Source organism: Prionailurus bengalensis, chromosome D2 (genome assembly GCF_016509475.1).
Source record: "Prionailurus bengalensis isolate Pbe53 chromosome D2, Fcat_Pben_1.1_paternal_pri, whole genome shotgun sequence".
Classification (NCBI taxonomy): domain Eukaryota; kingdom Metazoa; phylum Chordata; class Mammalia; order Carnivora; family Felidae; genus Prionailurus; species Prionailurus bengalensis.
Window position 1 is genome coordinate 61,460,390 of NC_057351.1, and position 14,449 is coordinate 61,474,838.

The 14,449-nt window shown below is 54.6% G+C and overlaps 1 protein-coding gene across 7 annotated transcripts in view; it reads right to left on the minus strand.

The window, feature by feature from the left end:
- SH3PXD2A (SH3 and PX domains 2A) overlaps window positions 1-14,449 on the minus strand; it is a 242,221-nt gene that overhangs the window by 82,815 nt on the left and 144,957 nt on the right. For 4 of the 7 annotated variants that reach the window (XM_043597432.1, XM_043597433.1, XM_043597430.1 and 1 more), the window contains one exon: window positions 2,937-2,965. In XM_043597432.1, the coding sequence (XP_043453367.1) occupies window positions 2,937-2,965 (29 nt within the window). Of the gene's footprint in view, window positions 1-2,936; window positions 3,109-9,796; window positions 9,861-14,449 lie in introns of those variants that run through there. The other 3 variants (XM_043597436.1, XM_043597435.1, XM_043597437.1) reach the window with 3 other exon arrangements.

Below are 14,449 nucleotides of genomic sequence, written 5' to 3' on the forward strand. Positions count from 1 at the left end.
GGCGGAGACCCGAACAGGGACTCAGATCCTTACTTTGCCACAGACTGTGGGCGGCCACCCTCTCAGAGCCTGTTTCTCACCAGTAAAACGTGAATCCCACCACCCACATGCAATGAGCCTCTGGGCAGCAGATGAGAAAACATATGCAAGGTTGCCAGCCCATAGGAGATGCTCATGGAATAATCGTAGCTAGCACGCTGGGAGAGCTTTCTAGGTTGCAGGCCATGTTCTAAGCATGCTTACATATATTAGTGTGTACAACCTTCATTATAACCATATGAGGTGTATATTAGTGTTCTCCAGAGAAACAGAACAGGATGTGTATATATAGAGAGAAAAATAGATTTATTTTAAGGAATTGGCACAAGTGATCATGAAGGCTTGGTGAGCCCAAAATCTGATGGGGTGGGCTGGTAGGCTGGAGACTCAGGAAAGAATCACAGTTCAAGTCCAAAGGCAGTCTAGTAGCAGAGTTCCTTCTTTATGGGAGAAGTCAGCTTTTGTTCTATTAAGGTCTTTCTTCAACTAATTGGATGAGGCCAACCCCTATTATGGATGGTGATCTGCTTTACTCAAACCCCAGTGATTTCATCTCATCCAAAACAAACACCTTGACAGAAACGTCCAGAATAATGCTTTGCCAGATATCTAAACACCGTGGCCTGCCGTTGACACGTAAAATTAACTGCTATAAGGTGGGTATGAATATTGTACCCAATGTACAGAAGAGCAAACAGGCACAGAGAGGGTAAGGAATCTGCCCAAAGTCTCAGAGGAGAAAAGTCAGACTTGACATTCCTCCTGCCTGGCTCCAGAACTTTTAACCATGACACTAAGTGGCCATTATCATAAGTAAGCCAACGTAAATTAAATTCTCTCATCCTTTTCCTGGCTTGAGAATGGATGGCAGAGAAACTGGGGGAGGCTCTCCCTGGGTGAAGCAGCTTGGGTGGGGCCCTGTCTTATTTAGGAAGCAGCACAGAACCTGAGCCTTGGCGATGGAGGTTGGGGGCACCTGAGAGGTTATCTAGTCTAGCCCTTGACTTTATAGCAGGAAACTGAGGCCCAGAGAAGGGACTTGCCCAAAGTCCCAGCGCTTCAAAAATGATGATGATGACGATAAACTTACACTTGCATAGCAGTTATTATGTTCTAGAAACTATTCCACATGAACTTGTTTAATCTTTTATGTGTGAGGTAGATTCTATTGTCATCTTCGTTCAAAGAAAATGAGGAAACTGAGGCACTTGCCTAAGGTCACAAGGGCTGCCGAAATCGGAGCCCAGGCTCAACCAGTACACTACAGCTCTAAGGCCCAGGGCAAGTTTCTCGGGTAGCGGGCTGTGACAGAACACAATCCCAGGTGTGTCCCTCCTTCCCAGTTCTCCCTCCGGGGCTCTGACTGCAAGTGACAGCGGAGGCCATATACAATTCCTCCGGTTCATAACGCGGCCTCACCCTCCTATTCACGCAGGAAATACCCTCCTGCACTAGGGGGTGGGCATACCCGAGGCACCCCCTGCCCAGCTGACAGGTACATGCACACACACATCTCGTCCCACACCAGACACCTCCCAAAAAGGTACACACACATGAATGCAGACTCTAACCAGATACACCCCCAAACACTGGCACACACACCTAAGCACCCTACCAGCCAACACACCCTAATAGCACACAACTATGAAGACCCACACACGTACACACAACCCCACATACACATGTGCCCCCCAATACGTAAACCAGGACACAACCTTTCTGGTTCCAATACACATAGAAGCAAACACTTGCATACACAAAACATGCTAAACCATACTCAGAGGCACACACACCACACAATTACACCTACCTGTATTCACATTCTATCCATCACACATGGGCACACACACCTCTACTGTGTGTAAGACATCTACTGGCCAACGCATTTCAATACAGGTATCTCTCCATGGGAGCCAATAACGTCAGCCACGTGTTTATACATACTCCCACATCCCAGAGGGCCAGAACCCCCAGATGGCTGCCCATCCCCATAACTCACCACCCCCATACGGGCAACACATATGCCAACACAGATAGCTCAAGTCTGCCGCCCCCACCCCCTCACCACCCAGCCGCCAAACACAGCCCTAACTCCTAGGGACCACCCTCCCCCAATTAACTTCACGCCACCCCCACCTAGGCAGGTGCAGAATCCGCCTCCTCCATCCAGGGAGATCCTTCTCTGACCCCAGTGGTCAGCGTCCAGCACAGTGTCCGAGGACCTGCCCCGATTTTCTTATTCCCACCCCCTTCACAAACTCTCTGTGGGCCCTGGCACCCGTCAGCCCAATGCCAGGGCCGGTCCGCTCCCTCCCATCCCGGCCTCTGCTGCAACCACCCAGAGCCCCCACCCCTGCAGCAAGGAGAACAAGCTCAGAGCTGGGGGAAGAAGGGAAGGTTTGCGTTGCAGGCGTTAAAAACTCGTAGTCACTCAAGTACGACCCCCTTTGCAGTCCAGGACCCCACCTTCCCACGGGGAAAACCCTGCGTCTCCGTTAACCCTCTCATCACCACCGCACCACGGGAAGCACCCAGGGAGAAGTCAAAGCAGTGCCCAGCAATAGGCACTGCAGCCCGGGGGGAGAGCGGGTAGGATCCGGCTGCCTGGATTGCGGGGGCCCTTCACGAGACACCCCACATCCCCCATGCACCTATCCCCACTCCCACAAGGAGAACCCGGGAGAACCTGAGGCATTCGGAGGGAGGAGAATGTGCGAGTACCGGAGAGCTTAGGGGCCACGGGCTGGGGAGGGGGACAGGTGAAGGGAGCCCATGCCCCGCAGGACCAGGGCGGGCGGCAAGGACAAGCCCCCAGAAAGTCAGCTGCAGGATCGGAGACGCGCGAGCGCAAAGCAGGAGGGGAGGTTGGAGGGAAAAACGCCCGGAGGCTCCCTTACCTGATTTCCTCTTGGAACTGCCATAGTCCCTGAAAAAGAAGCAACAACAGATAGACATGGTTAGGGCCGGGCAGAGACGCGGGACCGCGCCGCTGCGGCTGCAGGGCACCCACGGGCCGGCTGCTGTCGGTCCCCGGCGCCACTGCTCATGTGATCCTGGCGGCCCGCGAGCCGCGCGCTCCGCAGCCGCACGCACTGCGCGCCGCGCCTGCCCGCAGGTCCCGCGCCAGCTCGGCCCCCGGCGCCAGCCGCCTGCCCCGCCCCGCCCCGCCCCACCCCGCCTCCGGCACCCTTGACCCCGCCCCGCCCCGCCCCGCCCCGCCCCCGGCCGGCCCGACAGGAGGGGCTGGGTGGGCACCTTCCCGCTTCTCAGAGGGTGGGGGAGGGCGGGCCAGGTTCTCACTTCGTAAATAGGGAAACTGAGGCCCTGGACGGTGGTCACTGGAAACCAGGCCCTGCGGGCTCTGGGAGCCTGCTCCTCTCTCCTGGAGAGGGGACCGCTTCCCCTCCCAATTCTTTGCACAGCTTGCTCATCCCCACTCAGACTTCAAGTCACGACTGAAATGTCACCTCCTCAGCGTGTCTTCCTCAACATCCTCCCCATCTCATCTCCTATTGGCCTCTGCGTAACCACAGATTTGTATGGCCCTTTGATTAAAGTCTGCCCCTGCCCTAGACCCAAGGCTCCCTGAGGTCACACTGTGCGTTGCTTCCTCCCATTACATCCCCTGGGCCTGGTGTAGGTGTGGATATATATCGGCTGTAGGCTGAATATTGAACAGATAGGTCTTTCTCCTTAAGGGCTCAGGCTGGGAAACTGGAGATTCAGCAGGGGTGAGGGCACAGCACAATGCAGGGGTAACTGCCAGGTCAGAAATAATAGGTACGGAAGTTGAGCTTCTGAGTACTGGGTTCAAATCTTGTCAATGGCAATAACTCAACACCTCCCAACCTTTGATAATCTGCTCTGGACTAACCCCAGGCTGGGGCCTGCCCCACCCTCCAGCAAGGAATTAACCCAGACTCAGGATGGGGCTGTCTCCCAAATCCGGCCCTGCTCCTGCCTTTGGCCCCTCCCACAACCTCTTCCATTCACCAATCCTCAGGGGAGCTTCTCAGGCCTCTGAGATGCCGGAGGTTCTGTTCAGTGTTCAGGCAAGGCTGGCTGTGGATCTATCTGGAGACTAGAGGAAATGCCTTTATTTTCCCTGGGGGGATCAAAGAAAATGCCAATTGCTGGACTTTGGTCTAAGTGAACTGGCCAGCTAGGTCTGCCAGCTGGAAGGAGATGATTTCGTAGAGAAAGGGACAGCAGGTTCACAAGAAAGACAGTCAGCCTCAAGGAGACTCCCTGAGATTCTGATTCTGGAGGTCTAGGCGGGGAGCTTGAACTTCTGGGGAGTTTGTTAAGCACCAAAGTGATTTGCCCACACAGCCAAAGATAAGTAAGGGGTTCTGCCTCTCCTAGGCTCCTAAGTTTTCTAAAGTTTGGGCTCAGACCTCAGTGAATCAGAATGCTGGCTGGGGCTGAGGCCCAGGAACCTGCATTTCTGATACCTTCCCCCTACCCACCCATCTTGCTTGAGAATTTCCTTAGCATTCCATGCTTTTAATCCTCACATCCACACTAAGAGAAGGTCCTATCACACCCATTTTACAGATGAAGAAACAGAGGTTCAGACACTGCCAAAGACGGCCCAACTTAGGGAAGAGCAATGGTATATACACCTATCTGCAAGAATGAAAATTACAGGGTGGGTGGGGTGGAGGAGGATGTGTGCATCTGTTGCCTCTAAAAGGAGTTAGGAAGGTGGGGGAGTTCCCATTTGCTCTCCAATCCTTACCTGGCAGTCCGGGCATGCTCATTTCCCTAGGGCAGAAGGGAAGACCAGGAGAGACCGTGTCCCAGAGTGCCTGCCTGGGCCCCTTGAAGCTCAACTGTGGGGAGAATTCTCAGGGAGGGTCAGGAGAGCATTATATGGTGGCTATGTTCTGCTTAGTAGACTTGCCACTCCCAAGGAGGAATTCATTTCTCAGGCTTTTTTACAGAGTGCGGGAGGCCTGAAGAAGGGCAGCAACCAGATGGCACTCAGAAGCTGTCCCTCCCTGCCCCACTATTTTCTTGCTGGTCCTGCAGGAGAAGACCTCTGGCCCTGGGACCACAATGGCTCACTGACCATCCACTGGCTGCCAGCAGTCCGGACAGGGGGTGACTTCCTCACAGTGATAGCCACCTACTTCCTCTCTTGTTTGTGCAGCTGCCCACTGCCCAGGATTCTCTTAGAGCCTGTCAACAGCACCAAGAGGGGAGACAGGCAGGTCATGATCAGGGACAGGGGAGCATACTGAGGCTTGGGAGTGGGAGGGGGACATAACTCACAGGTGCTAAGTGCCTCTTCTGCACCATATGCCCAGGTCAGCAACACTTAGTTTGGTCATTCAACAGGATCATCGGGGAGCTGGTTATAAATTCAGACGTGGAGTCCCATCCCAATCAACCACACAGTCTGCACCTCTGACAAGCGTTGGCCAAGAGCTCTACTCCTTCACCACAACCTGACAGGCAGGAGTGGCATCAGGGGCACTATAGTTCCTGTACCCTTGTCTCAGCACACCGGCCACCACTAAGAAACACTTCTGCTTAGTAAGGACAATGGGCTTGCAGGGCCAAAGAAGCTTCCAGACAGATCCCCGGCCTGCCTGTCCTTTAACCAAAGTATAAGCCCTTCCCACGTGGACCCCCCATAGGAGGTGTGGCTTCCCGGTTTGCAGGTGAGGAGAGTAAAGCTTAGAGAAGCTAGACAACTTGTTCAAGGTCACAGGGTGGGTAGCTGAGGCTGGGATTGGGCACTGAGAACACAGGCCTTGCTCTGGGGCTCAAATCCTTAAACGCTGCCATCCCTGGAGCAGTCCGTGCAAGGAAGGAAGGGGAGCAGCAGGTCCAGGGGGCCTGAGAAGCACATGGGTCAACGGAGTGGAGCTCCCCCTGGCAGTGGCCGGGCTGTGACTGAATGGTGGGAATGGCAGGTACTGGAATCCTTCACACAGCATCTGGCTTCCAGCCCGAGCAGGCACGGCCCTAATATGGAACCTCTTGCAGGTGTCTGGTTGGGCAGGTATCCAATGGCTGGGACTCCCCCATCCCTCACATACCAGGGCATGGTGGGGGAAGGCAGGGCACGCCCACCTCCAGCTGCCCTGGGCAGGGCCTCAGGGCCTTCTGCTGGGGTCCAGCCCCCTAACAACTCAAGATCCCCTCCTACGCTGGCCCTCCTAGCTCCAATTCTTGCCCTGAGCTGGTACTGACAGCCCCCACCCTGCCGGTGATTCCACTCTGGCAGGTCACAGTCTAGCCTCCTTCCTGCTTGCTGCTGAATCACTATATCCCAGGGAGCCACAGGAAGCAGAAGGGGAGGGGAAGGCCAGTCTCCCTCAAGCATCGCCAGAAGCTAATGTAATTGCAAAGGCCTCCCTGGCTGTGCCCTGACAAGGTTCTACCGAGCCACTCAGCCTCCTCTGCAGCTGGTCTGGAGGATGATTAAAGACCATAGGTACAGCGACCAGCCATCCCAGGCAAACCGGGGCATGGGAATTTCAGGGGTCAAACTGGGAAAATCTCAAACTGAGACAGTGGGCCACCCTCTGGTCCATGGGTCTGGCCCTGGCTCAGGGAGAGGGGTGGAGTTCTTCCAAACCAGCACCACGCCCTTCTTTCCTTTCAACCGGGACTCCTTGAGGCCTCCCACTTCCCCTCCCCCACAATCCCAGGGTATAAACAGTTCGGCTCCTGGCCCTGCCTCTGGGATGCCCAGTGAGGACGGGTTCTGGAAGCAGACAGAGCCCAGTTCAGCCCTCCACTACTTGCTAGCTGGGTGGTCATCTTGAGCCTCTGTTCCTCTATCTGTAGAATGAGGGTAATAATAGTTCCAACTCCTTAAGATTTAGGGAAGATGAAAAGTACAGTGTGCATAAAAGGACGAGCATAGTGCCCGGCACAGAAAATGCCACATAAATTGTCTTTGCTATTAGTCTTTCATACCTGCAACCGACCCAGGCTGCTACCCAAATGGCCAAGGTCTGCTTAAACGTACATCTGCAAGAGCCCTTCAGAAACAAAAGGAAGGGGCTTCTTGTTAAGAAGCTCACCATGATGATGGCAGCACGGTACCAGGTAGGGGTGACTCCAGCCTCGTTTTCAGAGGCTGGGGCTTTTACGGACACAAAACAAGCACTATGCTCTCTGCCGACCACAGTCCACCCACGAAAAGCCCATTTCTACACACTGAACATTTGAACAGAGCTCATCTGGCAACAACAATCATATTTTCAGGGAGACATTGACCCCTAGGGATTGGCATGCCTAGACTCACTGATGCCTTTAACCTCCCAGAGTGGCCTAGTCTCTAAGCCCCAAACCATAAGATGTAAAGGTCCTGCATTTTCACGCCAATGGCACCCAGGTAGGTCATTTTTTTTTTTTTTCCTTTGTTTCCACTTTCAGTTCTCTTGGTGAGATGCTGCACTCCTGCAGACCTGCTAGTGAGAGCGCTGGGCTGGAGACAGTCAAGACCAAGAGGCTGGACGCAGGAAAGGCGGTTAACAACGCCTGCCTGCTGGACACCTATGTTTGCACAAGCTTCTCCACCCTCTACCCTCCCTTGAAAATTCCCGGCAGGCATTTGACCTTTAGTGCTCTCAAACAGGCCGAGGTGGTGGTAATCCATTTTACGAAGGAAAAGACTGAGGTCCTGAGGGCTTAAGTGGTTTGCCCAGTGCCCTGAAGCTCAAGTCACATTCTGATGCAGTGCCCCCCCCCTCACCCCCCACTGATGCCCACCAGGGAACGGGCTGCAAGAAGAGGATGCACAAGTGGCGGGGGCAGGCTCTCGCGGGGGAATCCTGCCAGTCAGGGATCCCGGAGTGAGAGGCAAAGCCAGGAAGCGCCGCTGAGGCAAGGGAGAGAATAGGAGAAAATGCCAGTGTGGTCGGGCCAGCTCTGTGGAAGGATGCTGAGTCCCTGCCAGGCAGAACTCTGCGTGCTGCAGGGGCCGTACCCTCCGCCGCCTGCCACCCCCTCTCCCTCCCACTCTCCATTAGAGAGTGCCCTGGCAGAGAAGGACACGCACGCCCGAACCTCCAGCCTGATGTTCTCACCCCTCTGTCTGCTGGCTGACATTGGCTGCTCGGCCCAGGATGCCCATCTGCAGGGCCTGCTGCCGCAGGGAAGTGCTTGAGAGGCCTGCTGGCTTGCCAGAGGGCTGGCCGTGGGTGACCTTGAGAGCCCACTGGTCTCAGGGGACACGGGTTGGACCTAGAACACGGAGGCTGGAGTGAGGGTATGCAGCTGTGACCAGGGGAGTGACATGGAGCCCTTGAGATATGTAACAGCGATCTTTTGACTGCCGTTATCCACCAGTAAGCACATTTTCAGCTCCTGCCACAGGCAGGAGAAACCTGACATTGTGAGACCTTCCAAGAAGCACAGGTGTGGTTCTACTTCAAGTGCAGGGAAAAGGGAGATCTGGGCAGAACATCTAAGACAGGCTTCCAGGAGCAGTGAACTTTGAGCTGAGCCTTGAAGGCCTGGGGAGTATTTGGATCCATGGAGAGGGTAAAGAGTAGAAAGCTCTAGAACCAGGAACAAGCATCTCCAAACAGGAAGAGTTAAACTGGGTGGGTGAGCAGATAGAGGGGCAGGGAAAGGCTGGGCTGGGGGGCAGGGGGTGGGTGGGTGTAGGGGTGGGAAGCTGATGTCCCTCTGTGAAATCCAGAAGATTTCAGAGCCAGGGAGGGATGTGATCAGAGTGTGACTGGAGGAAGACTTTTGTTAAGAGATGAGGCAGACGGTGAGGGGGCAGGATGGGAGAGAGCTAGCGACCAGTCTGGCACTGACATCAACAGACCCCAGGTTCTGGGCCCGGCTCTGCCCCCGTGGACCCGGGCAAGCCACTTCAAAGTAATGCTTTTCAAATGACACGTTGCGACCTATTATATTAGTGAGTTCTGAAACCAACTTAGTATGTCCCAATAAGCATTTTAAGAAGACAGACAAGACGATAGAGTCAGTTACAGTGAGTTAATTATTGGAACTTCTGTCTCAGATGTCTACCTACTTACTCATCTACCTGTACTTGTGATGGGAAGTTTGTTACCATGGCAGAAAAAGTTTTAAAGACACTAACAAATGCTCAGGACCTGTTTCCCCATTGCTAACCGAAGGTACTCCAGGTGCCCTCACAGCTTGTTAATTGTCTGTGAAACCAGTGCAGTGGGACAGAGCATATGTCGGTCCAGGAGCCGATCGAGGAGAGTCTGAGTGAAGGGACCTCAGGTCAGCTGAGGTCTGGAGAATGCTGGGGGATTTTCCCACCCCACTTAACCCCTAGCTGGGTTTCTGTTCTGGCTTTTGAGAGCCTTTGCACGGAATGGTCCCGAGGGGCAGCGACCTCTGGGGAAGACAGACAGAAGGGGCATGAATGCTGTTCTTTGCCCCCATTTGTGCCCTGATCTAAACTGTGGCACTGAGGGCCCTTGTGTCCAACAAGAATCCGTCCTTTCTCCACATGATCAGTGTTTTCCAGGGTCCTGAGAATGGGCCCCATTGTGGCCATGTGGACAGTCGAGAGAGGCCGGAATTCCTGCCCTGGGTGAAAAAGCTGAATTCCTGGGGAGGGAAGGGGTCTCGGGCACCCCCCAGGCTGAGTCCCAGAGAGGCCCGTGCCAGGGCTATCCCACACCCCAGAAACCTCCCAGGCCTTGTGCTAATCTCCGGAACACCCCAGAGCCTCTCTGCCCCTGCTCCGTCCACGGCAGAAAAACAAAGCGCTCGCTGTCTCTCTGTCTCCTCTGAATGGACTCACCATTCTGGGCAGAGGCCCTAGTGTCCTGCCAGCCTGGGGATGGCTCCACTGTATCCAGGCCTCAGAGTACAGGGTTAAAAGTATGGGTGGGGTGGGGCCCAGTTCAGCCATTTGCTGCTTTGTGACACTGGCAAGTTCCGTAACCTTCCTACACCTTCCCTTGTCAAAGAGGGGATACAAGTATCCTACCTTTGTTGTGGGGATGACCCGAGATAATGTGCAGAGCTCTTACAGCAGTACCTGGCAAGTGGAGAGGACCCCTGGCCAAGAGCCTGGTTTCACAGCAGGGGCTAGATTGAGTGTGGATGGTGGCCAGGATAAAGGAATTGCTGACTGGCCCATTCATGGGTATGGATTCATAAGAATCTGGCTCCATTGCCCCAGGAGGGGGGCCAGCTCAAGACCATGAGAACAACAGACCTGGGTTCCCATTTGTGTGCATCCCAAGAAGTCCCACCCAGGTGTCGACGGACAAGCAGTCTGTGGAGGAGGGGGCAGGGCGGGGATGCAGGCACAAAGTTGGTTTCCTAGAGGGGAAGCCAGGTTGTTCAGCCCTCTGGCCACAAGGTGTGTGAGCCCCCCACAGGCTACCAGAGCTCCTGTGCTCTCTGCTGCCTAGCTGCGGGTCTCCCTGGACTTCTGGGGACTTCATGCCAGACCTGGGGAACCGCGGAAGGGGCAGTGAAAAACGCAGTGCTGGGGTTCAATTGCAAAGTTCCTAGAGAGAAGGGCAGAGAGGGTGTTCCATGTGTGCAGGCCCTCCCGGTCTCTCGGAGAGCAGTGCTCTGTCGGTCCACCCACCCGTCCGTGTCTGAACTGAAGGGTGGCTGAAACCCAGTCTTGTGTCTGAGCAGAAGGGTGGTGAGAAACACAGTTCTGCCCTCACAGAGTATACCGTCTGGTTGGAGTGACAAGACCAACACCCAGGAAAAGAGAACATACAGTCACTTTGTGATGAAATGTCCCAAAGCCTAGTCCAAAGGATTTGTTGTATAGGAATTCCCGAGGAAGGGGAGGTCAGAGTGGTCCGGGGCAGTTGGGAATGGCTGTCTAGAAGAGGGGGCTCTGGAGCTACTCTGGAAAGATGAATAGTTAAAAAGAACAGAGGCAGGAAGGAAGTTTGGGGTGGAAGGGACGATGTGAGCAAAGGGGCAGGGGTAGGAATGGATGTGGGATTGTGCATGGGTGCATGTGTCTGTGAGCTGGGAGTGGAGGGTGAGAAGACCCCTGGGAGGCTATCTGCTTTTTGCGGTGCGGGAGGGCGGTGGGCAGGACATCCAGCTGGGGCTGGACTCAAATGAAGGCAAATAGCTTAGATTTTAGAAGAAACTTGTTGGGAGAAACCCAGGGATGACACTTGTAATGGAAGATTTTCCCCACGAGGTGGCAGCACTAGCTCTGCGGCTGAGAATCCAGTTTCCATGCGGTTCTGCTCTTCCCGGTTCAGGCGCTGGGATGGCTACTTGTTTCAGGGCAGACAGAGGACCGCTTTGCTCCCCAAGCTACAGTAGCCCCTTCTGCAGGAGTGCGCCTGATCTGTGGGTATGCCACACACTGGGGCCCCACTGCTGAGCAGAACTCTGGTTTGCTCCTTGGCGGTAACGATGCACGCTCTCCAGCCCTAGTCTAATTTTGAGCTGGGTTAAGGACTCTGCTTCTTACAGATGCCCAGGAGCCTATCCAAGGCCCAGCCGTGCCTGTTCCTGCCTCAGCCTCCATGGGAAAGAATGCTCTAAGCAAGGCCCCAAGCTTCTCCTAGGCACGCAGCTCACCCGCACCACTGGGGAGGGCCTGGGCTCTTGGGACCCATTTGGTGGCCTCTTACAGCAAGAGAACCCTGCATCTCCCAGACTTTCTCAAACTCCATCCACATCACAAATGCACAAGCACTGAGCACCCAGACAGGCCAGGCCCCCCTTGACATCTACTTGATGTTGTCTCCGAGGAAGGTGCTTTGGGCCCATTTTACAGATGAGGCTCAGACAAGTTAAGTAACCTGCCTGGAGCCACATAGCTAGCAATGGGGAAGCAAGGCTGAGAACTCAGGATTATTTGTGCTTCTAGCCTCTTCATGCACAGCCCTCCCCACCCCCCACCCCCCTCCCTCTCCGGTGTTTCACAACCTTCTAGCCCAGAAAGCCCATTCTGATTTTGACTCCAAATGGCACCGAATGTCCCAATTTTGTCCCCAACACCTAGAGGTGCCCCACCTTGAGCTGCCCAATAGAGTTCTGTGATCAATGATGAAAATGGCCTCTATCTACATTGTGCAATCTGGCGGCCACAGCCATTAGGTTTGTTGAACACTTGGGATGCGGCTAGTATGACCCAAAAACTCAACTTTTCATCTTATTTAATTAAAATTTTAATTTAAATGGCCACAGTGTATTACCTGATACACTGGACAGTGTGGCCTGGCTCAATGCACTGAATGTGGCTCTGGCAGGAAGGTTTGTTTTGGCTCATGCTGGGGGATGCATATGTGTGCAGCTGCCTGGATTCAAATCCCAGCTCTGCCAGATTCTCTTGAGTGTCTCTGTCTTTACTGCCACTCTGTAAAACGAAGGGGCCAACAGGACCCACCTAATTGGACGGCTGGACCATAAAACAAGTTAACGCCTATGAAGAACTCCGTGCACAGTAGGCTCGGTAAAGGTGAGAGAATGCCTGAGCCTTCAGCCCATCCTGCTGTCCCCACACCCTAGTCACAGAGCCCGCACAGGCCCAGTGGTTGGGGGAGGGGAGGGGCGGCTGGAGAAGGAGCTTGGTAAGGACATGGGGAGACTGGCCTGGCTGGCCCTAGTGGGGTGGGCCAAGGCTGGAGGTGCCTGTTTAGAGACAAGAAACCCAGGCTCAGAGGGGTGAAGCCACTTTGCCAAGACCCTGTGGCTGCTGGGTGGCAGAGCTGAGTGGTCTGAGACCCCTCACCACGTGCATGACTGTTACACTTCCTTTTCCCCAGGAATCCCAGGCTGCCAGGCCGCCCAGGCCCCTTGGCCCTCACTGCTGCACCAAGTGGTGGTGCTCCACGAAGGGGCGGGCGGCCGCCACACACTGAGCAGCAGGCACTGGGGATGCAGGACAGAAGGGCTCTGTGCCCAGGAGACCTGGGATGCTCCAGGCCAGCCTGGGCCCAGGGCAGGCTGGGGGCTTCCCGAGGGCACTTCCTAAACTACTGCCTCCCTGGGCAGCATGTGAGAGAGAGGGTCTACCCAGGAGTCTCGAAAGACATCAAACCGGGCTGCCCAGTGGCCGCGGGGGGGTGGGGGGGGTGGGGAGTGGTCACAAGACTTGGGTTTCAGGCTCAGTATCTGAACCAGCAGCATGATCTGGGGGATGGCAGCTCTCTCTGTGCCATGGTTTCCTTGACTGAAAAAGTCAAGGCATTGGACTGGGCTGTTCTTTTTTTTTTTTTTTTTTTTTTAATGTTTGTTTATTTTTGAAAGACAGAGACAGAGTGTGAGCAGAGGAGGGACAGAGAAAGAGAGAGACATACACACACACACACACACACACACACACACACACACACACACACAGAATCCGAAGCAGACTCCTGGCTCTGAGCTGTCAGCACAGAGCCTGACATGGGACTTGAATCCACACACTGTGAGATCATGACCTGAGCCAAAGTCGGACGCTTAACTGCCTCAGCCACCCAGGCACCCCTGAACTGCAGAGACCTCCAGCTCCAGGCCGCAGACAGGCCGCAGGAGGGGTAAGCCCGGAGGCCTGGATGCCAGCTTCCTTCCCCAGCTTTCCTTCCAGCATTGAACCTCCTCTCTCCTCTGAGTCAGCCCAGCTCCAACCAGTGAGTTCACTGCTCTCCAGAACACCCATTACAGATCCCAGTGGGCCAGCCCTGGGCCACCACCTTTATCCTTTGAGGGATAATAGCCTGAGCCTCTGCTGCCGGAAGTCTTCTGTGGTCCTGGAGCAGGCATAAGTCCTTGGTTACCCCAAAGCATGGCGGGAAATGGGGCGAATGAGGGAGGGGGCTGGTCAGGCCTTGGTAGGAGTCACCACTGAAGAGCCCTCCCACCCTGAGTGAGTCCTTCTTTCCCAAAGATGAGTGTGTGTGTAGCGGGCTTGGGGGGGAGGGGATGGGATACTGCTATTATTGCCATTATTATTATTATTATACTATAATTGATGAGAATAGTACTTTTTCAAGCATTACCCTATACCAGGTACGAAACTAAGCCCTTGATGCATAACAGCTCATTTTATCCTCAGAACATTCCTATGCGTATGTTCTCTTATTTTCTCCATGTTACAGAAGAGAACTAGAGGACCAGAGAGGGCATGTAACCTGCCCAAAGTCACACAGCCAGTGAGCCCAAGCTGTCTTAGGTAGTGCTCAAATCATTTGCCACCTTGTGGCTGATAAGGACACCTGTAAAATCCAGATGAGCTAAATTAGGAGTAGGCGGGAAAGAGAAAGGTAAGGTGAAGGCAAAGCCTCAGGGCCAGAAACACCAAAACGACACCATCGACTTGTGGACACTTCCTTGGGAAGGTCACAACTTCAGCTCTGGTGTGAGCACAACCTTGAGGAAGAGGAAACTTGGCTGCGACACGTGGTGCTGTGTCGCCGATCACCCGCTCAGAGAGGCACAGTGGCTCCTGACTGTAGCGGCCTGTGCAGAGAGC